We start from the raw sequence: 27,019 nt of genomic DNA, 5'->3' as shown, positions 1-27,019 counted from the left end.
CCAATTTTGTAGATTTAAACATTCTTAAACTAACAGAAAATATGTCGATAATGAGATTACCTACACTTTAGTTTGTGCAAACAGACGATTTATTCTAGTTCGCTTTATCTGTGTGCCAATCACTCACACGAGAATGAGATAAAGTCCAGTAGGGCTTCCCCTTTACCTTCATTTGTAAAAGGGATTTCCATACTGTGTAAATGAGACAACATTTAGAAATAGATAAGTTTTAAAACTTAACTTATACACGGAAAAATCGGCTCAGCTAAATTTAATATTCAGAGTTTATATTGATGAAAAAAAAATTAACAAATCTTAATTGCAACTAAAAAGGCTTTGAATGTGCGCTTCCGTAAAATTCATGTTTTATGATTGATCTTATTTACGTTATCTGGAATAGTATATAAGCTGGCGTAAGGTACTCTAAATATGAATAATCCTTGACTTAAGCATATACAAAGTGACCCATTTAAAACAGTCCACCTGAAATATTTTGACTGGAATTTATTTCTCCGGAAAATCGCAAGTAACGTCAATTTTACTTTTACAAGGGGCATTTTTAAATCATAAATTCGTAGGTGTCGAATTATCCCCCTAAACGAGTTGACCCCCCCCCCAGCCAAGATTCTTGAAGGGGTTGCCACCTCATTTAGGGAAATGACTCTACACCTACGAATTTATTATCTAAAAATGTCCCCCTTGAAAGTAAAATTGACGTGTCGCAGGGTTTTCCAAAAAAAAATATTCCATTCAAGATATTTGAAGTGGACCGTTTTAAATGGGCCACCCTGTATGTTTACTGCCGGCTAGGTCATCCACATATATGAATGTTGAAGAATCAGCACACATACAGTACACGCGCTCTCTCTTCTCGAATAACCATATTACAAACAACGGCATACTGATGCATTTTCTTAAGTCGAATATGTGTCTTTTTAATCTAATAATTTTTTTATGCTTTTAATGGTACGCAGAAACAACAAAAATTGGTAAAACTGAATGGGACAAACTGATTTTTCTTTGTATTTACAGTTACCTCTACAGCTGCAGAACAGCAATCAAAACGCATTAAAAAATGTTTCGAACTCCGAGGATTGATGTCTTTTTTCATAAGTATTTTTAAGTTTGAGTTCCATGTTCGGCTTTGAAATATGAGATTTTTTCGTGACCACTATCGTCAAATCTACTAAGTTATCATATTATTTAATGCGTTTCAAAATCTCGTACTAAATTGTTCATTGTTTGAGGAGCACCGAATTTTCGAAGTTCGATACTATCAAATCAGCTTTCTCCTTGGGGTTGTTTACGGGGGTAGAAGGTGGACGGTTTAAAATCAAAGTACTTAGTCAGGTCCTGTATCAAGTGAACGACCAATCACCTTCGGAAATGAGAAAAATGTTGTAGGCGCGCCTTGTTGCCGCTGCCGCGTTCTTTGCTGTTGCGGCACAGGACGCCGATTGTCGACCGAGCTCAGACGATCGCAAAACGCGGATCGAGCGGTTCTGCGCGCCGTGTGCGTGTTTTCAGTTTTCACAGGAAAAGTGCAGTTTTCCCGATTAAAAATCGCTTTTCAGTGTGATGCTGACAAAGAGACGGTCCATTTTCGAGACTCTTGCGGCTCCCTCGAACGCCCGTTATGCAATTTGAATGTTTTCTCGTTATTTGTTATTTTGCTTTTCATAATTTTTTGGATAAACATTGAATTGTTTATTGAATTATTAAAGGTAAGGAAATGGTAGTAAATGGCAGAGAAAGTTGAGTAGTGCTGGATTAAAGCTTTCTCGGCTGAAAATGGATCGCTATTTGACGCGGCGATTTGATGTTTCCGATGGCACAAAACAAAAACAAATGCACTTGTGTATGTCTTTTTCTGATCCAGAGCATGTGAGAGAGAGAAGAAGGCAGTCACAGTATATCTATGTATCCCATGATAACGACCATGTACAATCCATGCCCACGAATAAAATATACTGTGTGTGTCTCGCAAACCCTTTTCGAATTTCATAATTAGACTATCATATTACAAGTTTCGCATGGTTGCTACACTTTCCCCTTTTGGTCTGAAATGGCACGCAATTATTCTTTTTAAGGAACACCCTACATTTTAATTGATTAGTATAGTCAACAGTTTAGATGGTAATGGGGAAATAAATACATACTTAGAATACTTACATATTTACACATATTGTATATACAGGGCGTACATAAAGTATAAAATAAATTCATTTTCTCGGTCTGGAATTAAAATAACAAAAATGCTTGGACACTTCAACTTTAGTTTACATTTCGACACATTTTGGTTGGATAATATTAACCGTGACGTCATCATTTTTGCAGATATGACGTCAGCGTTAATTCTTTTTATTGGTAGATATGTTTTTGAAAATTTATCAAAAAATTTGTTATGGGACATTGTAAAAGCTTATGTCCTGTGAATAAAATAGTATGCCCTTTCACATAAAAGGATCAAAACCAGGGATACCATTTGAAAGAATTACCACTGACGGCATATCTGGAGCAATGATGACGTCATGTCTAACATTAACCAATCAAGATATGTGGAATTGTCAACTAAGCTCGACTTGCTCAAGCATTTTCGTTATTTTAATTCCAGACCAAGGAAATGAATTTATTCCACACTTTATGTACACCTTGTATATATTTTTTTTATTCGTCCGGCGATTTGTTTAACGATTAAAAAATAGCTAAATATATTAAAACAATAATTTTTGCCGACATCGGGGAAAAAACAAAAAGTTTGACAACAATGCCGAGCTCATCGTTAGATTAGGCATTTTTTCCCCATGAACCCGATGCGCTGAAATTTCGAATATCCACATTTTTTGAATAAGTAATGTACTTGCTAGATATATAAAATCTTAGAAAACTTAGGAAAATCGAGAGAGAATTGCTTGAATAAACGGTTTGTCAGATTTTGCAATTGTTCCAAAGTTACACACTATCATGTTTGATTACATAGAGACTCCGATAGAGATATGGTAAAATATTCATGACCCCGTAGTTTCGTTAGAAATTAGTTACTTTCTTGAAGTTGTTACTGTTTGCTAGTCAACAACCTTCTTTATAGAAGTATTTTTATTCTCAAATTTGATCAGAAGCTCATGTGTATAATGCTACATAAAGGAGAGACTTCAAGAATTAGAGCAACTCCTGGATTAACAACTTAATCTTTCACAATTTTCATTAAGAATTAGAATAATTTGCACAGCTTCTTAGTTGAAACAATCATGTTTAGATGTATTACATCTTGAAATTTCATCCATGAATACTCGTAGATCGCTCCAGATAATACCATTTTCATGATGGCACATTTTCATTGGAAAATTGTTATTTTCTTGAAGTTTACACAAAGTAGTAGTTGAAAGAGCCCTTCTTAAATGTAGGATTATCCAGAAATTTGATCCAGAAGCTTATGAGTATAAAGCTACAACAGGGAGAGACTTCCCACAAAGTAGCATTTGTGGAAACATTAGTGACTGACCCTCATCGTTTTTAATTCAGATTGGAAAAAGTTGTGTGGGTTACTGGTCATCTATATATTTGTGAGACGTCCCTGGATATCGCAATCTATTGTTGACTATTGCTAGACGTGGAACAAGTCCTATTCAAAGCTCTCCAAAAGAACAACGATGTAAATGATCATTAAGCCTGCCCGGGTCTTTGTTCTTCAAGAGGGGTGACACGTCCTAAGTTAAAGATGTTCCGAAATGCAAGTGTTCCATTCTGAAACAGCTTAAATGCTACTGGCTGAGAATAAGCAGCGATGTGAACGCGCCCCAAGGCCGCGTTCACAACGTTGCTCGGAGGGTGGGTTTTTGCTTTTTACTTTTACTTATTTCGAATAAATATATACTCTCTCACTCACTTGGGCATTAAAATATACTTGCATTAATAGGAAACTATAAGAAATCAGATTCTTTGAAGCCAATTAACTTAAAAGCCACACATTTAACGCTAGACCGAGCCCCACAAATGAGTCCTGTACATAAATCTGCCATCATCATATCGCTCTAGCCTGACAGACAGGCTGCGTTATTGTATTGTTAAGGGCTTGGCAGTCTAGTTTACCCGTTTCTAAAATAGAAACACCTGACAACATGTGAAAGAGACTCTGGGAACGACCATAATAGATGGCCCTTTGTGCTGGTCAACGTAATGGCCAGCACGTGTCGGGTATCACGACTGCATTGAAAGCAATAACCTGTTTGTTATAAGTGAACGTCAAAGACCTACAATCATATGCGATATAAAGCAAATTTGCAGCTGTTGGTAGGGATTGAAAAAAATAGCCTCGTTAAATTTGAACGGGACAGGATTTCATCCTAAATAAATACAAGATATTTCCTGAGGGATGTCTCAAGGAATTGCGCACTTATCAATGACACTGGAATGTTAACCTTTGAAAGGAAAAGCCAGATGTGGCTGATATTCTCTTAAATCAAGGTCGATAATAAACGATTTTAATTTTAACGAGCCCCCGAACCGTTGAGCATTCCCAAAGACAGAAAATAAATAATTTTTTGTACGACTTTGTTTTGATTTGCAAAGTAAACAACTCGCAGCATCTAGGCTTTTCAGGTGTAAGTTAAAAAAAATTTTTTTTACGAGGAACTTTCTCATTTGGACACCGGCCTGGGAGAGTTCTCAGTTTATGCCGAACGGGGCTTTAATTATAAATTATAATTAGAATTATGGCTAAAAATAATGTATTTTAATTTCCCCCTGACAAGCCGTATTTATCTCCCCAAGACGTCCTGACGAACCCCACATCGATCTCTTTTCTGCAGGGTTTTTTTCTACTTACGACCTTCCAGAAATAATGCAAAATGCAAATGTTTAATCTCGTTATTTTGGACAAGAATTAAACGTGCGTTCAATTCAGATATATACGTATCCTTCGAATGTATGCCCACACAAGTTCTATATTATTTTCTTCATTCCCCTGGAGATGTTTAAACGATGCAAAGGACAACTAAAATGTATTAAACAACAATTTCCTGCTCACTTCGAAAAGGGAAAAGGCGCGGCAACAACGCGGAATTACCACCGGATTTTTTTCCCCGTGCGGTAAAGAGTGCACTTGTCAAACTCCGGTAAATAATGTGCTCAGCGAATGTACGAAGTCCCATAAAATTTGAGTAAATCGAAGGATAATTGTTCAGATAAAAGGTTTGTAAAATATTGGAAAAATTCCAAAGTTGCATTTGTTAATATTTGATTACTTGAGACTCGGATGTAGATATCGTAAAATATTCACGGCTTCGTAGTTTCATTAGGTTTAGATATTTCCTTGAAATCGGCAGCGTTGGGTAATCGACGTACCAAGGATTTTTTTTTTTTAATTTAATCTAAAAGCTCATGTGAACAACGCTGTAGAGAGAAGACACCTCAAGAATCAGTAAAACTCTGCAGCTAACGAAATTTTCCAAATTTGAAAAATTTCCCCAAAAATAAGGTATTTTTTCGAAATTTTCACTGTCTAATAGTTGAAACAACCCTTTGTCGATGTGCTTTTAACTTGAAATTTGATCTCTGAGTATATGTGTGCAAAGCCGTAAGAAGACTCTTCATGTATCGGTAGGCCACTTCGAATAATAAATTATTCATGCTTTCGGAGTTTCAGTTGCATACGTATTTTTACCCTCAAATTTGATTTTCGTGACAGCCCACGAGTTTTAGAGCAGCCGCAGCGATAAAAACTCAGAAGAAAGGCTCAGAAGTCCTTTATTAGACGATTGATCCATGAAATATCTCAGTTTATAGTGAACAAGCCTTAGGTTACAAATTCGAATTGACGATGTGGCCAAAAAGAAATTTTCTAATTTCCTCTCGACAAGCCTTATTTACCCCACCACAAGACAACGTCTGAGCAACCAGCACGAACCCCATATCGATCTGTTGCCGGCGGGGTTCTTCCTGATAATGACCTTTCAAAAATGACCAAAAAGGCAAGTGGACTATCTCGTTATTTTAGAGAGAGATGAAGTGAACGTTCAATTCGGATTGATTTGCATAAGATCCCGTGATTCTTTTTTTATCGATTTCTGTCGGTCGATAATGATCTACCTTTAATCGACTTGTTTATAATTAAACTCGCTCGGAGCTTTAATTGCCTGGATGTGTGAAAAACATCGTTTCATGTGGAAGTAGAATTTTTGAGGACGTGAGGGGAATCAATTTTTACTAGCTTTTCAAGAAATTAGTCATTAATGTAATTAATTATGCATGCAATTGTCAGTATACTTACTAAAAGGAACGGCCAGTGTCCGTTCGTATATTTTGCGTAAATAAATTTACAGTCACCTATAACATTTCAATCCGGTAAAATACTCCTTTTGTCCATATTAAAAATTCAAGGAAATCATACTCGTTTTCATAGAACGGTTATTTTGTGATTATCGTTTATCTACTGTTGTTGTCATGCTAATGACGCACAAAAGCGTTAGTAGCATGGCGGAGCGAAAGCGAAAAGCTCCAATGGACAATTTTTTTTATGTTAATATAGTTAGCTTTCCACCAGTGAATATTGCGTTGGTGTCAATCATGTTTTATCCCTAAATTCGACATTGGGCTGGTGGTCGCAATCGTTCATGGTTTGGTCCGCATACTGGGTGGTTAGGAAGTAGTGCCGGATACTGACTAGGACATCAGAGGTCATTCCCAACTGATTTAACCAAACACGCCTATATACCAAGCGTTACAGTTTTCGCGGTCGTTAAGTTTTTAATGCTTTTTAATTTTACCGTGCTTTTTTGCAATTGTGGAAGTCCAGAAAAACAAGCTTTCTTTATCACAAAAATATATTAAACTATTCATTATGTATGAATGGATTGTTTAAATTATTTAAGCCATAAGGTCTAAAATGGCTTTGTTTCTTGCCTAGAACTTATTAATAAGAGTTTCCTAGCATGCAGTATAGCAAAGAGTCAAATTCAAACGTGGATTTTGCTCGAACGCTCAAGTGTTTGTTTATTCAACTTTCTTTAAAACTTCCTTAGACAATGGTCTTTCCGTTCTTAGGGAAAGTTTCTTAAGATATATTTTAAAAATTAGAGCAATTAATCTTAATTCTCTTAAGTACCCACCAAGCTCATTCGCCAAAACTTAAGCTAGCCGTTTATTGTCTTAAGATAGATTTTCCGATATGCGAAGTTTTTGGGTTTTTATCATTTTTAATATGGTCTGTGTGTTCGCGTGAATTTGCTGGTATATGAACATGAGATTCAAAGTAGAGACTATTCAAACGCCGGAATTAATTAAGCTGCCCAACAACTTTCACGAGAAATGCGACTTACTATCACAACAACGGCAATGAATAGGGCGTGTAGACGTTTACAAAGGTTTGTTTCGGGCACCAAACAGTGCAAACTTTAAAAAGAATTGTTAACCGTTGACAAAAATTATGACGTGTCCAGAACAGTGCTGATTTCAGAGTTGTGCTAATTTTTTCCTCGTGTTTCTGCACCGAATTTACTGTAATATCCCGAAGATCATTAAACGTTCAGAGAATTGTGCTAAAAAGTTACTTTTAAAATGGTGAAAGTTCCAATATCCGAGACCAAAAAGTCTTTGAAAACTGTTGCAGGACAATAGTTTCTCAAAATGCTTCAAAACTTATTTGAAACCCCAATGGGTATTCTGACAATCCCTTGGTGAAACCCCACCAAACCGCAAACCTGCGAGAATTCTGATGACTGTCTCAAAATCTACAGAAATCCGGGCATCTCCCCTAAGAACTAGCTTAGATCTGATCGAAAATCGCCACGAAAACTCAAAGAACAAACGGCATTTTCCATGAAAAATGGTTAATGCAAAAAAATATTAAGTCGTAAATGTATTTTGAATCCGATAGCTATCGCCCCCTAGCCATTCTGTCATCACCCCTGGTCAGTTTTATATCAGTTAATATGAAGTTATTATCGGTCACGTTTTATCTGGAAATTCGCTATTTTGCAGTTTACCCCGAATGCGGCTTTAAACGGGAAAACTGAAAAAACAAATATTTTTACAATACATTTTTTTCTGAACTTTTCCCAAAGTAATAACTTTTTTTAGTGATAAAAAGTCAAACTAGTTCTTTCATAAATGTACAATCTTGCCTCAATATTTATCCGATTCTATATTTTTAATGGTTTTCGAGATACCCATACAGTAACACGAGTTACTGTTTATTTAAGGACGGAATTGAAATCTAGAACTTTCTCTATGAATACGTTCTCAAAATACGTTTTGTTTTGATCTTTTGTTGTTATTAATAGGCCCGGTTGTGCCTTCCAAAGCATTTCTAGTGTCCGACAAATTAACACTTAAAAATAACCCAAATATTTGTTTATTTTTTACGTAGTGCTATAACATAATTACGTTTTGAAAGGTTTGCAGCTGGATATTGAAAAATTCTGACTGGGCAGGATTTGATAGTCGAAGAAAAATATGTAGAAAATTAAAAAAAAAAATTTAATCAAAGTAAAATTTCCACATGGACAAATTCACAGAATAATATAAAAATCATGGGCAAATAACGAACGGCGTAAACCTGCATTTTAAAATTGTAAAATCCTTTAAAATTTGCAAACGCTCGAATTTTTTACAGTTATACATGTTATGTGCAACTGCAAGCAGCTGCAGGTTGTAACGTAAAGAAACCTAATGAATTATACACTTAAGTTATACGTGTCAACATTATCGAGTCTATTCTAGCGGACGAGCCCTGCCTAGACTTTGCGGTGCGTTATACATAACGCATAACGCTAACTCTTACGTTTAGACCCATGCGGACTATCACTTTTTCGGTAAAATACCTGACGTGGTTAGATTTCAGTGCCCAATATCCCCAAATAGGGGCTGACGTGTGTAATGAAACTTCCGCCCCTTCTCCTTTGGAGAATTAGAGTTTGAGCTCATCGATGTTTCGTTAAATGGGTATAATTGCAGCATTCCAATAAAAGACCAGTCAGGCTATTGAATCTAAGTGTTACTCTTAAAGATATACGTAATAAATTTAGCCGATAATTGTCTCTTAGCGGTACCACGCTTACGTGCGTTAGTACTACCTACATACAGGTTGTTGAAAAAAGACTTGGCAACATTTAAGGGGCTGATGTTTCAGGTCGTTCTACGAAAAAAAGTTCCTACAAAAATAGGTCCAAGAATGTATTGTTCCAACATACAGGGTGATAAATAGTTTTTAAATACCGGTTTTCGAAAATAAATTCATACATCCTTTAACCGATTTTTTGCTTTTTTTCGTAGTAATAAAGAGCTGATTTGGCCCTGCCTAGACTAAAATTATTAAGTCCAGTGGTAAGAAAATGCTGATACTTATTATCAAATATTCGCTTTTACCCTGTAGTGCTGTAATTAAGAAACTTTTCGAAAGTCATCGACGCCCAAAACATTCTCAGAGGAATAAGGGAACGGACCCTTGAATTTTTTGAAAATGTTTTTGTATGATAAACGGACACGCAATGAAATGGTTTTTATTTTTTATCTCGTAAACGAAGCAAGATACGAGGAAAATTCAAGAGGCAAAAAAGGTGTGTTTTTAGTTGCGTCATCCCAGAAAAATATTGAAATTTAATTAAGGTGAGTGGCGTACATTCTTGAGGCGATGAATTTGGTTGAGGTGTTCCCTCCTGACGCCATTGGTCTTAACAATGTTAATCTTGTTAGGGCCCAATCAGCCCCTTATTGCTACGAACAACGCTATCAAATTTCAAAAAAACGAATTAATAGATATGTGAATTAGTTTCAAAAGCTGTTATTTAAAAAAAAAATTGACCCCAGTACCTTGGAACCAATGCATTTCCAGACTTATGTGTGTAGAAACTTTTTCTCATAAAATAACCTGAGAAATCGCCCCCTTAAGCATCGCCCCATCTTTTTTTACACACCCTGTATAGTGGTACTACCTTATAATAAGCTCTCTCTCTCTCTCTTGGTCTAACGGGCGCGCTGATCTATACTTCCTTGACCGAGTTCTTCATTTTCGTGAACCTGATTGAGGTGAATTATTTAACAGTGGAATAATTTGCTTCGTGAGTTTTTCTCGCGTTTGCTGTTTTAAGGTCCGCTACAGGTGGATCGAGGATTAGGAACAACTGGTGTTACTACAATACGTAAAAAATGTTGGAAAATTTCAATTAAAACCGATCTCCACGGCAAAAAGATCATCAGCCTTATGCTTTTCATGGCTTATTATTAATCAAATCAGGTGAAAACAAAGTTGCCATTAATCAGAGGACCGTAAATGCATTTTCGAGGTCGCAAAAAGCTCGGGAAAACAACGAAAACTTCCAACGGCATGTTTCCAATAGTTTTATATAGCGGGCTAATTTGTTTTGTTTACTTCGTATAAACCTACTTTTAAATTATCCCATAAAATCTAGTTTTTGCTTCGAATTAGTCAATTATTGAACTTTGCGTGCGGGTACTCTATTGTTGGAAAAACCACAGGAAAATTCCCAGTTGGAACACCCTACATGGCAAAAATTTTCGATTAAAAGAAGCAGCCATTAGGCGTGCGTTATTGTCTCATCTAAGCGTGGGCTTCATTAAATAATCCGATCAATCACAATGATTAATCGAATATGCGACTGTGACTCCATATACCTATTGACAGCGCTTATTTTTTCAACGCAATTTAAACTCACTGCTTAAATTATTCTAAATTAGCAACAATTTTTCAATCATTAATTTTGCGCATCAGTAACCTTAGGAGCACGTGAAGACACAAGAGGCAATTAAACTAAATTGATTACAACATGAGGTATTCTTCTCTTTTCCAGAATCAAATTTAAACCTTGACGATGTGCATCTGGTGCGTCTCGGCAAAAAACCTCAACCAACGATCAGCAGTATTCATTCTTGTTCTGTTATACTTTGTGGAAGCTTCTTCTTCTGAAGCAACGCCTGAAGATTGGGTTCCGAATTCGTTGAACTTCAACGCGAATCCCGAAGATAATTCCTTCATTTCAGCCTTCCTGAACGTCACATTCAAGACTGACCACGGATGGAAGTGGGATAAGACTGAGGTTGGAAGATTCGGGGGAGGATATGTCGGTAAGTGAATAATCGGTCGTTATCGCTGAGACACTAATAATGGCATTCCAGTTCTAATTCCAAGATAAATATTTGATGCTAATATTCAGCCGTCCATAATTAATGGGGATTGTTTATGTACACTTTCGTGGGACCGAAATTTTCCACAAGTGTGTTTTTTGATTTGGTTGAATGGTGTGGAATTGATTTATTTTGAATCATTGAACTTCAATTAGTGTCAGGAATTGTCTGATTACTTTTTATGGCACGCGGTAAATCAATTTACGTTTGTCGGGAATAAGCGAGCTCGGATTGGAAACTAAACTTATTGAACATCATAAAAAGGACCGAACTGAGTCTTGATGATTTTGTTATTCGGCAGATTAGAAGTTTCGTTAAAATAGAATTAGTCGAATGGTTTTCGCATTATCCTGTGATTTATTTATCCGATACTTTCACGAGCGCATCGATTGATACATGTCAGATTATGGCATTAAGTAATACGAATGTTCCAAATGAAATCATTTGATTACAGTTTTGTAACTTGAAATCTATTGCAAAGTGTGTGCACATTCACAACACTGCATCGCATGGAGCTGACGAATTCTCTCCCAAAATATCACGTTTCCTTAATCCTATAAGGCCGCCGCCGAGATATTCGTAGCTTCAGGTCAGTACTTGACCACCACAATTTCCCAGTTCGAAGCAATTAACCTTAATCGCTCTATAAATACGGATTACCGAACTTGTTTACCTTTAAAAAAATATATTCGATCTAGTCATTTTTTCTGTAATAACGATCAAGCTTCGTTAATTCGTACAACTGTCCTTGAAGCAGTTCATACACGAGGATAGTCCTGGAACTACGCGACCTAAGATTTAAAAAGAAAGAAATTTTAAAATGTTACATTATTTCTTAACATAATCTCCGTTGAGACTCATACGCCTTTCCCTTTTAAACCCTTTTTACAGAAAGAAAATTCGAATGTCTCAAAATGGCATCGACCGCGGACCTCATCGTTATGGACAAGTCTCTTCTCACCGAACCATTTTTCAAGTTTGGAAATTAAAAATAATCTGAAGGGGCTAAATCTGGCCAATAGGGTGGCCGAGGAAAAAAATTGAAAACCAAGTTGGTTGATTTTGGCCATCGCGACGACAGAAATGCGAACTGGTGCATTGTTTTGATCAAACAAGAGTTCTTCCTTTAGGGAGATTGTCGATAAAAATTGTTCCACCTGCATTTCAAAAAACTGACGCCATCATCTTTCATGCAGATGGAGTGGTTTTCGCGTTCTTTGAAGTTGATTATCCCCTTTGGGTTCATTATTTTGACTGCTCTTTCGTCTCAGACGTAAAACGATGGACGCATGCTTCATATATGGTTATGAATCTAAACAAAAACTCTGCTTTATAGCTGCGACACTTTGCCACTCTCTCGAAACATTCTCACGTTGTTGTTTTTTTTCGATTGTGAGTAGTCGTGGTACTCGTGTTGCGCTCACCTCTCTCATATCCAATCATTTGGTCAAAATGCGATGTCCAGTACTTTTCGAAATGTCTATCATCCAGAGTAATTTTGTGAATTGTCACCACAAAATCTGGAGAGGTCAAATCTGGAGTGTCATCGGATCGACCACTGCGGAATTCGTCTTGGCAGCTGGAACGACCGCATGTAAACTCTGCCACCCAATATTTTACAGTTGTCAACGAAGAACCGAATTCCCCCAAATGTAATTCGGCTTTGTTGTTGGACAGATCAAGATCTTTCAAATGAAAGTATTAAATCACGTAGCGATGACCGATTTTTTCCATGTTCAGAAAGCCTCTAAGACCGTTCACTAAAAACGGCTCCAAAACAACCACAAGTTAAGGTGGCACCCTCAAAGCTCACACATAAGCCTTTAAGGTTAGATTCCTGTAATGTTTAGCAAAAAAACCGCCATTTATATGTCAATTTGGGTACTTCCGGGACTATTCTCACAACTCTGACAAAAATAACAGCACGATCCGGAAAACACGTTAGTAATTAGAGGAGATATTGAGGCATCTCGCCTTGAGTGCCGAGTAGAGTATTAACATTCTTACTCCGAATTTTCAATATTATCCCTCTTGATAATTACACTTTATCTGTGATGGCGGCGATAGAAAGAGATAAAAAGGTACATAAACGATGTTTATGTACCTTTTAATACATGAAGAACAAATCCTACCAAATTTCGGCCGTCAATAGTTTTATGGCCTTCATGTTAACAAAGCGAAATTGCGTCAAGCTTACCTATCTGTTTGCTCAGCCAATAAGAGAGTTACCACAAAGTCACGATAATAACTTATTTGAAACAAGATGTTTGTATCGCTTGGTGGTAAAATTCTTCAGAAAGTTACCATTTTCCATTTGCCATGAAATTGATATTGCTCGATTTGTTTCATCACTGAAAAGGCCCCTGTACCCGCGATGCATTCAAAACTGTTTGACAAATCATTGATATGCGTAATGAATGGACGGGGTCCGAAAATGAAGCCTTTGGGCGTTACAACAGACGAAGTGGGAGCATACTAAGTTTTCATGTCTTCTGAAATTCGGTCCATCAGGCCTGCAAATTGTCGAGAGTGTGAACAAGAATTTACCAATTCCGTTCTATGGTTGATACGCATGATTATTCTTCAAGAAAAACTAATGAATTTCATTAAGTACTCAATTAGAAGTGAGTTTGCTTGCCTTCGTGGAAGGAATAATTATCTCGTTAAGTTACTGGCTCATAACAGACATAGTCGAAGATTCAAGATTTATTCGTTTCTCAAATACTGAAACGATCCTGTTGAATTTGCTAACTGCAGGAAAGTTTTCCTTGAACGAGAAGGTCAGTATACTCATAGGCCGAGACATTGCACAAAGGCACGCAAATTCCCTCTCAAGACCAAAATGGAACTTCACCAAAAACCCGCCAATTTGTTTACCTTTTACTTCACTCCTCACCATATTACCACGTCGCATTAGTTGTGGGTACCTCTGTTTCACCTTAATTTTAATTTAATGGATGTTTAAGATTGAGATTTTCTCGTTTTTTTCTCTAATAGATATGCTGGTTTAAGGGGGAAATTCACGTTAAAGTAATGTAATATATTATGCAAATTGTTAAAAGCTCGGTTCATCCCATTTTTCGTCTTTCAAATCCTTACAAAGGGACTCTTATCACAACCGATTGGGGCCGTTACCCATTCAACTCAGCAGTCCCATCCATCCCCGTCAGGAGCGGTGCATGATCGGGAAATCACTTTCACTTAAATTGTATTTAATTTTAAGGTCACTTTTGTAATAATAGTTCATTTTATGGTAGATACGATCCAAAATACGATCCTCTCTGTAGTATGCCTCATGAATATAAAATATCCATGTATACAATTACACGTGATCCGTTCTAGACAAGAGTATTGAACAGGACCGTAGTTAGCCCGCGATCACGCCGAAAACGTATTTTGAGCAACTTCTGGGGCGCTAGAATTTGGCCACGTCTGGTGTTTTTCAAAAATGATGACGTCCTGTGTGTTAAAAATCTATTATCTACGTGATAATCGATCGTTCAAATGATACGACCGGCCAATCGGCGGCGACCAAGCCGGCGATCGCTCGTTTGGTTTGTTTAAATGGATATTTTGTAATCGTAAGATATGCTATAGTTGGAGCGGACACCTTGCGGCTAATTGCGCCACATGTAATCAAAATATCAGACCAATATTGGATGTTTATTTCATCAATCTTGAATTAGATTAGTTGAAATTCACCGAAATTAAAATATCTACTCCTCAAAAGTTGGTAAACAAATGCCAAAACAAATTTAAACAGCAAAAAGTTACATGAGAAAATCCATGATTAAACAGTGTAGAATTCTTTTCAGTGTAGCTGGTTGGCAGAGGCACTGCCTCCAGCTTATCAGGATATCCAACTCCATGTAAGTTTGGAAAGTTGGCTAATGATTCCGTTCTTTTTCCAATAAGAATGAAAAACCTGAAGTTGGGCGGTTAAACATTAAATTTAAACGATTCATTGTCTCTCAGAAATTTCTCAATTTTCGTTAAAACTTCTCTAAATTGTTTCAGGTCCTGCTCATGGCGTTCTCGTACACGTAACCTCAAGACACAAACCGGATGACCATTCGGGATGCATCTATCCCTTTGACAGTTCTCGGTCAGACGGAAAACTTCCAGATCCAGGTAATTTTGCTGCACCCTCAAGTCCATTAGATAACGATAAAATTTCCTTTTTCCTTTTAATTTTTTTTCAGGTACAGCCTGGATAGCTTTAGTTAAAAGAGGTCACTGCAATTTTGACGTTAAAGTGGACAATGCCTTCAAGAGCAGAGCTTCGGGGGTGTTAGTGTACAATGACAGAGATTCCTCATCCCTGGATAAGATGAAGCTGAATCCCGACCAAAGAAGTGAGTAATTTTTCATCAAGGAGATACTAAAAAACGTTGAAGCTAAATTGTACCTGGTTTCATTCTGGGTTAAATATTTTTTGAAAAACGTGCCAGATTTAACGCAATTAAGGACTAAGATATTAATTAAGCAAGCGAGGCTTTTGATGAAATTATGCAGCGACGCGGTAATAAGCAAGATATTGCTTCAGTCATTAAAGCCTCATTTTATAAGGCTTGAAAAGATTTTACGCTCTATAAACTGCGGACATTGTCAATTTAAAGACATTTTTATGTTTCTGACCAATGGATATTTACACTGAAACAACATCGATTAATTCGATTCCAAATAACCACCGGTATAATTACATCGATTGTTTTCGTTATTATCTTCGTGTTTTTCGGCTTTTTGTTGTTCGCGTAATAGCGGATTTAATTGTGTAATAATTGAAAGGAAAAAAACAAGGTTTCGCTTATGAATTTCATTTTTTTTTCTTTGATCCGAACCAGCTTATGTTCAAGGACGACAGACATCGCAAAAACTTCTTGACGGTTTATTTATTGGTGTCATTCAGGAGGAATCTCGATCAGTCATACCGGCGCAGCAAAAGAAAGCGATCGAGACTCATTTACCCGTGCGACGGGGTGGGGCGAGGGGATGTGATAAACTGACGTTCCTATTAAAAAAAAAACACCGAACAGGCGAAAAAGTCGACAAAAGGCGCAAGGGATTAAACGAAGTCAACGAATAAGGTCTAAAAATGTAACTAAAAAAAGTTCCGATGTAACATATTGAGAGCGACTGCGCAAAAAGCAACATCCCGTAGAACGTTTCGAATAATTGTTATTTCGGTTTGTTTGCAATGCCGAGAAGATGATCACCACCAATTCTGAGTGAATTACCTTTACAAGTAACGGAGGAGTTGGTGAAAATCGAAAAACAAATGAATCTTCGACACCCCGTAAATCAAAATGGAAGCAATCTCCGTCATCCCTCCTCGTTCTGTGCCGCGCATCAAGAAACACCCTGTGTATTTTTTTAAATTTTGTCCCTGTTTTGCTCCTCTCAAAGTGAGCTACAAAATAATTGCTGCGGCTGTGTTACAGCATGGGGGATACCAATACGAAGATTACGTGAATAATTATTGTGATTAATTAGTAATTGGATATCCTGCCAGATCTGCGTACATGTTGCATATTCCGAGGTTACATTTGAAAATAGCTGCAGCTGTATGCAGGAGTCGCAGTATGGGGTGCCAGTATACGATTTCCATTTTTACATATTGCATAGTGCCACACAATGCTTGATAAGTCAATAATCACACAATGAAACGTGATGAAATGGAAGTTACGAAATGTGACCGAAAATGAAGGGCCACCGAGGGTGATTTTTATTTAGTGGGGTAAAAGTATTTGTTACGTTACATTGACCAATTAGCTTTCCCGAGCGAAATGGGGCACGCCGCTAGAAACCGCATTTCTGAAGGTGTGTGTTATATACAAAGTGAGTTCATTATTTATTTATTCAGTTAGCTTTAGCATGTTTCACGTTAATTACACATGCACACATTTACTGTCCTTGAAATTGGTGCTATTTAAAGCTGCAGATTCCAGTTAGCTGAAAGTAGTAAGATTCGAGCACAAACCACCATACCTCCGTCCTAGTTCAACCAGTTAGATGAACGATCCGACTAATCCAGAGATAATCACTACCTCAATTTTTGTGTCCCACATTGCAATATATCCCCAATCTGCCATATTTCCTTAATATTTTATACATTTTCTGCATCGCCGAAACATTTTTCCGGAATCGGAAAACAATTCCCCACAGTCCAATTTTCCACAGGGTGCAACCACAATGGAAAGAGCAAGCAGTAGTATATCTTGGCTTGAAAAATGGTATACGGAATAGGAACTTGACGTATTTGAGGTTAGTTCGGGGGCATACTGAATGCTGATATAGAATTGATCACATAATTGTGTCTCACTTAAAGGCTCATTAATTGTCCGCCATGTCGTGATAGTAACTATTTCAAAAAATGTCACCGTTTAGACAACACGATGGTCGCTATCGCACTGTCGCTATGGCCTTGTCGCACTATCGAGTTTGACTGGATCATTGAGAGTACTCTCATGAAAATTACGAAACTGCCGGGACTACTGTAATGGCGGACGCGGGACCGATAGCGCGAGAGTGCCCTCTTTCTCTCGGAGCTGCAGACACCTCCGTGTTCGTCTAATTACTAGGTAATCATTAACTATCGCAACAATGTCGGTCCAATTATCGAGATGAGTACTCGTAAGGGTGCTTTCTTGAAAGCACAACGTGTGTAAATGACCCTTAAAAACTCGTGATCACGGTGCAAGTTTTTGAGTGATAGTTGCCGTTGTCATGACAACCATCACAACAAATCTAACTGTATAGGCCACGCGGTGGCCCCTGTGCTACATTAAACGTCTACGTTACATCTACAACGCCTGTAAAAAGCATTGTTTATAATTTCATAAACCTCATGCTTAAAAAAAAATGCTTAAGCACGTATAATTTTATGTTAAAAACATGCACTTAGTGCAGTTCTCAACGTTCGAGTTTGTCACCCCTGTCCGGCTACTAGCGGTACCTACCTTTCCATTTGAAAATAAAAAGTTGGTAGGGGTGGCTCGATAAGGGTGAAAAGGGTATTTAAGCACTTTTTAAATACCAGGTTTGCGAAAGTTATAAACGTGTCGCGACACTTTTCACAAGCGCTGTATATTAAAAAAACTTTGTTACATGCATACGTTTCGTGACGTTTTGGGCATTCAAACGCATATTCAGGACATGTTCTTAATTACAGTACGTCGCACATTTCCCTGGTGGTTTAGCTAATCAGAAACGATGTGCCCCACAATGCCCCTATCATTTAGAATTAAGAAAAACCTAATTTACAACCCCAACGTTCCACATTTAACTTCCTAGAAACGACCCTTTTTCGGGGCTGATTTATTGCACTGACAAATAACACTTTCGCCCACCACTGGGAACGTTTTTTTTTTCGAAACTTCATTTAATTATTGAACTTTAGAACATGTTAGTTACGCATTTTTTACGAGCCCCACGTGTTCGCAGAAATTGGAAAACTATCATCGACCGTAGATAGTGTCTACAAACAATCTTTTACTGTCTCCATTAACCACGTTTCCACATATCTAGCGATCCAAAAAGTCCGCTTCACAACTGTAAATATTTTTCCCTAATTTGTTTGTTAATTGGGCAATTAACCTTTGCTTTGATTAAACAAATGTGGGGGCTTGCCTGTTTGCTCATCCCAAGCAAGGCTTAGTTTGCCAAAAAAGAATTACTTGATACATCTGATTAATCGATACTTCGATCGTCCATTAACAACATGTTTGATCATGTTTTTAAAAGTTGTTAGACGTGTCGGGGTAAGTAGGTTTCAGCGGATTTTAATCCTTAGTTCGCTGCTGTTCATTAGTGACGCATAGGTGTGGTAGAGGCTGGTAGAATGGTAATGCTCAACTAATTCAATTATGTGCACATTATCATCGGCATTCAGTGCCATTAGCGACAATAACAAACATTTGTATGTGGATTTCGTTAACTTTACCGAACGCAGTCGAGTGACACTTCTCGCAAGCTAAAATCAATATCAACAAAGGATCGCATTATAATTTCAAATGCGGCGTTTTATACACAACATGCAGGGTTGAGATTTGCCAAGGTTTTCCTTTTATATTCTTGTTTTACATCCTGCAGGTCTGAATGCTCTATCTAATGTCGAGAAATTCCTGATTTCATCCGTGTCCACTTTGTGAATGAATATGCGAAAAGGCTATAAGCACGAGACGTGAATGGTGAAGGGAACGGGACGAGATTGATTTAATCTAGAGAGTATACCTCACAACGTTACTGAAATTAGTGTTATCCATGCAATTTTTATCATTCACGGTCCCAAAAGACACGTTGGAAGAGTTTCAAATTGCTACATGGAATCTCCTTTACGAGTTGTAAGTTTTTCACCTGAAGAGTTTAATCAAAGGCCCGCTCCGAATTATGTCCTCTCAAGAGTTATACGTAACAGTGCATTTACAAGAAGTTATTAATGCCAACGGTTTAATTTATTAGACGAATTACATTGGCTGAAGTGCGGACTACTTAGAACTGAAAAATCCCGTTTCAACTGCCGAAAGTCTAGTTATGTACTGGAAATATCGGTGCGAATTATTTAATAATTTGGAATATCGTTTGTCTCGGTTTTAATGATCTTAACAGGGCTGCGAAGAACTGCGTTGCAGGCGATGTTGCCTTTTTGAGGAAAATAGAGGACGATTGCGAGGATCGAAGACCTTCCAATGAGAGCAGCAGGACAAGTATTTACGATCCGAATTTGGGGCTTTCCGTAGGTTTACCAAGGAAGATTACTGGCGATTTATTGTAAATTTTAACGCAACTTTAACGCAGGAAAAAAGCTGGATCGTAATAATTTCACACTCCTTCTTGTTGCTCAAGATCCACATCACCATCCATTACACCCTTCGCATCGCTCTCATATTTTCACCCATACGTTCAACGTTCTCTCCCTGGCATACATCTTGCTCTCCTTTCCCTTTTCCTTTTAGAAACTTCCCCTCGTCCACCTCGAACGTAATGGGCGGAACCTTCGTTGGCACCAGCACGAAATCATTTGCTACCATTTTGCAAGCACTAGTTACCCTAATCGTCAGTGTCGCATTCGCTCGTTTTAGTAGTGCCCTTTATTTTCGATACTCCTGTATTGCCTGCCATACTGGCGCCGCAGGCAGTATAACGAAAAAAGCCGCCATCGCCACGACTAACCAGAACTAACCCGAAGAAACCTATGTGTCGCCCGTTTCTTCCCGCCGCAGTGGTTATCCAAGATCAGTTTAACCTGGAAACGGGTCGCCTTGTCCTCGATAAATACCGCGATTAATGCTCACTACGGTTTATTCAAGTACAACCGCCGCGTCTTTGGTTTAAAAATCGCAACCAGTTTGTTTCAACTGACAGGACGAAATCGTATTGTCGGACTGGTATTTTACTTTATCTAGATGACATTCAATGAGGCACTTAAGTCTTCATATCAATGTCAGATCTCTCATAAACAAGACAAATGAGATTGAGTCACTCCTTGAGGACAGGCCCGTCGATGTAGTGGGCCGTACTGCGCGGTCATGTTTTAATGTGCAGGAATGCTGGGTTTCTATCGACAATAGTGGTTTAGGGAAGTTTCCCTTGTGGAATAGATGAAAATTAATTGTAAATTAGTACAAGTAATGGAAACGAAATTATAGCAGCGTTTTGACAATTGCATAAAACCCTCTTTGGACGCTACTTTGACTGCAAAGAAAATTTTATGTTCTTTCCGAATGTGCAAAAATAACTAATCTTATTTTCCAAATAATGGAATTGAAGTCATGTCCGGTCGATGCGGAATTCCGGAACCGGGAAAAATGGCAAAGTCTGGGAATATTATACGTTATTTTCGAAAAAAAAACGCCTATCGACCGTTTGGTCTTTTTGCTACTGTGGCAAAAACACTTTCACCTATACAAAAATGATCATTCATAAAATGCCGAGAAAAAGAAAAAAACTACATCTGGAAATGTTCCAAAGGAGTGATTGTAGGGAAAAGAATCGGAATCGTCTTGTTTGTCCTGTAAGGCAAAATGAGCTCAGATTTGTCCAGTTGTGACGATTGTCTTTTCATCTTGTCTAAATTTGTTGCAGTTTTTCAATTGTTCTTGTCGTGTGTGTGTTTTGATATAGTAATTGGTTAAATAGAATGTGTAGCGGGTTGTTGGGGTGCCCTAGCTTCAGTTCAATTTTCTATGTTGTTTATGTGTATTGTTTGGTTTTTTTTTTGTTGCATTTGCCTATATATTTTTCGTTCCTTAAGCAATGATTGTAAAAATCATGGCAGTATACAACGTAAAGCAAGGATGAAAGTCGCGATTCCTGTGGGAGCCCTTGTTCCGGTGAAAAAGGAAAGGAAAGAGTGTCGTCAAACACTGCTTTTAGTTATCTGTTTTCCAATGGGTTTTTAATGATATGGAGTAGGTATTTCGGTGCTTGAAACTCGTACGAGAACAATATATAAAGAACCCATGTACTAGACGCTGCTCCATGCTTTATTAATGCCCATACGTAGACTTGCAAATTTTCTATTATTCACACGTGTTGTTCATGAAAACAAAGAGTGGGTGAATAATCGAGTGTTTTGGTTTAAAACCGATATATTGACGTACGTTTTCCGATCAGTTCCTGAAACTCCTTTTTGGCACCTCCGAATGCACTCCTAATGGCGTCCGAGGAGGAAAGCGCCGAAGCAGCGAGGCCGCAAGACCGTTCTTTTCGAACATTTAACAGTGGAAGTTTCCAATGCTAGAAATCCTAAATCTAATGCGAGCCACAGATACGTTTTCGACTTTCCATACAGTTGAAACTTGAAGCACCAAAAATCAACGTTGATTCCTGAGAAAGATTTTGAAAACCTTCAACATTTTTGGGTTTTTAACGAATTTTGACTTGAACCAGAGGCGCAGACAGTTGAAACCTGAAACAGGAAAGAATGAATATTAGTTCCTCAGGAGAATTCGTCACTAATTTCTGAAAAAAAGTGTTTAAAGCAGCTAGGCTTTCGAATTAATTTCGATTTATATTCGATTCGAAGCAGAGGCGTACGCACACGAGACCTGAACCACAAAAAAACTATTAACTCTTAAAAAAAGTTTTCAAGCGGTTCAAGTTGCCACGTCAGCCTCCGGCCATGTCCAAAAACGATCGTAAGCACCATCCAGGACAGCTAAAATGGCAAAATATCATAATTTGGACTTTCGGCTAAATTCAACTAAAAAGCTTATCAAAACTTAACTGCAAACCATAAGAAACAACAATTAGAGCTCATCTCTGGGCACCAAGAACGTGAGTCTGAATCACTACAGAAATGTTCACCTTCGCTCACAGAATGACAGTTAAATACCACCCACTTTCACTCATTAAGTCATGAATACAATAACGGCATGCTTGACGAGTCTTTGGAAGGGAAAACCCGATTCTCCCGATTATTAGTGCAGGGCACGTTACAAACATCTTATTCATCGCCTCGCTAACGTTTTAGTGAATCATTTACGAAGTGACATCAGTAAAACTTGTCTTTTCTAAAGGTACAGCTGATTGTTCTTAGAAACGATATATGTGATGTTTCCAGATTTAGTGAAACGGGGGAAAAGTTGCGAATTCAAGGCACCAGTTCCTTTGAGCAAACGTGCCCCGACGGAATCAAAAATGCATTTTCTATAACACAAAGAACTTGGTACAAAAAGAACTCAGAGGTTTCTCGAGCACAATGCTAATTTAGAATTTTATACGTCGTTTTCATAATTAATATTTATATTTCATGAAGACAAAGCCACCACCAACTTTAATATTTTGTCTCAGCCTGTTAAAACTTGACAACTTGGAGGGCTGAATAATGTAGTCGCTCACACTGCACACATCTAGCAAACTCGCATTATTTCATGGTTAAAACCATGATCCAAAGCATGTTTTTAAATATATTCAAATCCTCTCATAAACGATCATTATTTACAATAATAAATTTGGGTTTTGATTAATAGATTGGAAGGGAAAAAATGGGTGTAAAAATTTTCCATCGCATAAGAGTGAATATACAGCAGATAAATTTTATTATACTTGAAAATAACAATAAAAAAACAAATTAATATATTGTTGGTCCACCTTCTGCATCTACAACTGCTTGTAACCTTCTGGATAAGGATGAAGCAATTTTTTTCTAATATCTCGCGTAATTTCACCCCAGGCCGAAGTTAATGTTCTTTTTAACGATTTTTTCCCTGAAATTTCGTAATTTCGCACCTTTCGCTCAAATTCGTCCCATAGGTGCGCGTTAGGGTTCATGTCTGGCGACTGTGGAGGAGAACGAAGTTGCTTGGAAAAGGAAACATCTTTTGACAACCAGGGCCATTGTCGTGTTGGAATATCCATTGGTTTCCCAATTCCAAACGTTCAACTGAGGAGAATAGATTATTACCCAAAATTTGGAGACACTTTCGATGATCAGAACAGAAATTTCCCACATCGGCCGCTGACATTGAGCCTCATACCATTACACTGCACCCGCCATGGTTGACTGCGGGTAACAAGTTTTCAGGTTTCAGTTTTTCATTAGTTTTTCGCCATACTTTTCCTTCACAACGGGAACCAAAAATATTGTGCTTCCTTTCATTGATAAACAAGATCAAAATCCAAAGCCCAAGGCCCGTTTCTAAATACTTGTTAGAGCAAATTCTAGGCGTTTTCCTCTATTTTGTTGGGAGATCAGGGGCTTTTTCCTAGGAACCCTTCCATGAAATCCCTTTGATCTCAGAACTTTTCTGATAGTTTCAGCTCTGCTACGGTTACCAATTTCCCTGCGAACTTGATTGGCCAATTTCGGGTTTAATGTAACTTTTCTAACAATAGTCCGAATATCGGGGCGGTCTTATTTTTTTTAGGGCGACCCGATCGGGGTTTATTGTTGGTTGAATTTGTTAAATTAAAGTTTTTTCATAATGGCGTGCACTGTAGAGCGAGCTAGCTTAACAGTTTTTGCTATGTCACCGTAAGATTTTTTTCCGTTACGTAATAAAACTATTAGTTCTCTAATGTCTTTTACAATTTCTCCTCGCACCGCAATGTCAAAGATTTAAAGTTCGATTTAATGTGTTTTGTTGTCAATTTTACATTAGATTAAAATATAATTTTTTGCATACTTTTGTGATAAAAATCCATAAAGCCTAAAAAACTTGTGGTTTTTGCGATATTTTCGCTGTACGTTCACTTTTGTGAGATCGGAAATTTTGATATTCATTTTTTTCCTTCCAACCTATTAATTGAAACCCAAATTTTTGAATACCAATAATGAGAATTTATGAGAGGGTTTCAGCATATTTAAAAATATCTTTTGGATCACAATTCCAACTACGAAACAATATGAGTTTTCCGGTTGTACATCAACTGATGTGACTGGCTCTATGTATGCGATTTAATAAATTTAATGTTCTTATGGACAATAATCATGAGCGTCCCGTGGGGACCCTGCAAGGACAACGCCTTCCCCGCTAAATTGCGCATAATTCGCAATTTTTATTAATATGTAACATGTTTTGGATAATATTCGACACTTTTAAAGAGTCGTGGAAACCGTTAGAGTCGCCTCCGGAAGAGGCGAAATTGGCAAATAATATACAGGGTGTTTCCTAACTACGTGTAAAAAATTGAAAGGCGCAATCCTCGACTGATTTTGAGTCAAAAATGTCTAATAAACATACGTCCGCAAATGCCTTGTTTCCAAGATACAGGGTGTTGAAATGTGACAAGAAAAAGAGATTTTATTTCCAAAATGACTCAGTTTGGGTGTTTGAATTTTAGAAAAGACAATTTTTTGGGGGAATGCTTTAATGATTAATTATAAGAATTGCTGAAAATGACCACCATTACTCATAACGCACGCTTCCATCCTTCTTGTTAATGATTGTCTCACTCTCTCGAAAACTCCTGGTGTGTTGCGTATCGTTTTACATCCGGTAATTGTACGTTCCTGAAGTTGATCTAGAGTGTTTATTGGGACAGCATAGACAAGTCTCTTCAGATCATTCATTCATCAAGTTAGTAAATACCACCAAACCTTTAGAAACCTTTAAAACCTTTTTCGACGTCTTTCAGTCAACACCCTGTATCTTGGAAACAAGGCATTTGCGGACATATGTTTATTAGACATTTTTGACACAAAATCAGTCGAGGATTACGCCTTTAAATTTTTTACACGTAGTTAGGAAACACCCTGTATAATACACTATATAACAAACCAGAAGCGTATGCTATTGACATTTAAAATACGATATCATTGAAATTAATTCCCTAAGTTATAATTAAAAACCTTGAACCTATGTTGACCGTCCGTACTTCCATTGAGGTAATGGAGCGTTGGAAAGGCATTCTTCGGACCTCCATTTTCGGCAACAAAAAATCGCAAAAATTAGGGACCAGAATGATGCGGTCTCAAGGAAATTAAAAAAAAAAAAAAAACATATTTCCCAACAATTTTCGTTTCGAGCAAACTCGATAATTAATTCATTCCGTATTTCGAATATCTTGTTCGTCGTGCCATCATCACTCGCCTGAATGATCCAAGGATCGATATCGGTACGGAAACGTACAAACAACTTCACAATACCTTTTGCAAAGATGCGAATCATAAGGCAAATATTAACAATGATACGATGGCATCCAAATGTTCAAATAGCTTTAGACCTTTTTTTGTGAGCATACGGCTAATCGGTCTAACCATGGAAACGACACGCAAAGCGAAATAGTATACAGCGTGTATATGCTTGAGGGAGGCCATATAAACAGTAACAAGACCCACTTAGGGTGGTCACCGACACAGAAAATAGAACTGAGCCAGGTTAAACTAGATACGACGAGCAGACACTGATCGCTTATCTCTAATGAACTTCTGAAATTATTATCCCTTCGGGATCATATCAACGAAATCTGTCATTCCACGGCCGTTGGGAGCAGAGATTTCAATTATTGTTTATTTTCAGCGCGGCACGCGCTGCACTGCCCGGTCTCACGTCCGCCTATGACTTATTTTTTTTTTCTTTTTAAACGCCGAAATGTTTATTTCGATTTGATTTGAGGCATTTTCAAATATGCTACTCAGGTGTCGTGCGGCTTTGAAAGTCCGAACGCAAAAGGGACAATATTCCCAGTAATGGCAAATAAAATTGAATTTTAAAAGTGCGATTTTTTACTCTTTTTCAACAAAGCACAATCCCGTACGAAAACTCATTACATTTCTGTTTAATTAACCTTCAAGTCCTCGCAAATGTTTCCAAATTTTTTGCACATTTCGAATCGAAATTTGATTATTTGCGCGAGCGACTCTATGAACACTGACAGTGGACGTGTTATTCTTTTGTTTTCGGAACCTTCTTAATCCAAAGCGTCACTTCGGGGTCACGTAGTATCGCAAAACTGTGTGTCGATAGGTTTGTGGTGAAAAATCGATATTAGAATGGGCGCCCCTTTCGCAATTAAAAATAATCTGCAAGAGGATCTCCTCAGCTTTGGAAATTTAGCGTTCGCCAACAAAAATTGGCCAAAACCAGGTATTTCTTTTACAATTTGCATTTCCATTGTGCACATTGTTTTACTTGGAGGGAGGAGCGCGCCTCAAAAGGAGAAGAAGTTCGCGCCGTATCTAATGAGCTTTTCGAACAACAGAACACCCGACTATTAGTTTATTCCATTTTCAAACAAATATAAACAATAAAAAACTAATATTCTACAGAGACGTTCCCTTTCGAGAACTGCGGAAATTTATTAGATTGATAAACATTTGCTCCAACGATTAATGCACCTTTTCTTTTGATGATGAACTGATTCATTGCAACAATTTTGCTAACGATGAGACATGTTTGAATAAAAAAAGTTTATTTTTAACGCTATCAAAACACCA

General features: G+C 37.6%; 1 protein-coding gene across 1 annotated transcript in view; it reads left to right on the top strand.

The window, feature by feature from the left end:
- Positions 1-1,428: 1,428 nt before the first annotated feature.
- Positions 1,429-27,019, top strand: part of LOC136345490 (E3 ubiquitin-protein ligase goliath-like) — a 41,306-nt gene continuing 15,715 nt past the window's right edge. The window contains exons 1-4 of the mRNA XM_066293835.1: positions 1,429-1,724; positions 10,806-11,079; positions 15,157-15,270; positions 15,342-15,494. Of these exons, the coding sequence (XP_066149932.1) occupies positions 10,827-11,079; positions 15,157-15,270; positions 15,342-15,494 (520 nt within the window). The 5' untranslated portion in view covers positions 1,429-1,724; positions 10,806-10,826. The remainder of the gene's footprint in view (positions 1,725-10,805; positions 11,080-15,156; positions 15,271-15,341; positions 15,495-27,019) is intronic.

Source organism: Euwallacea fornicatus, chromosome 20 (genome assembly GCF_040115645.1).
Source record: "Euwallacea fornicatus isolate EFF26 chromosome 20, ASM4011564v1, whole genome shotgun sequence".
NCBI classification, from domain to species: Eukaryota; Metazoa; Arthropoda; class Insecta; order Coleoptera; family Curculionidae; genus Euwallacea; species Euwallacea fornicatus.
The sequence above is the reverse complement of the archived record's forward strand: the minus strand, read 5'-3'. Positions and strand labels throughout refer to the sequence as shown.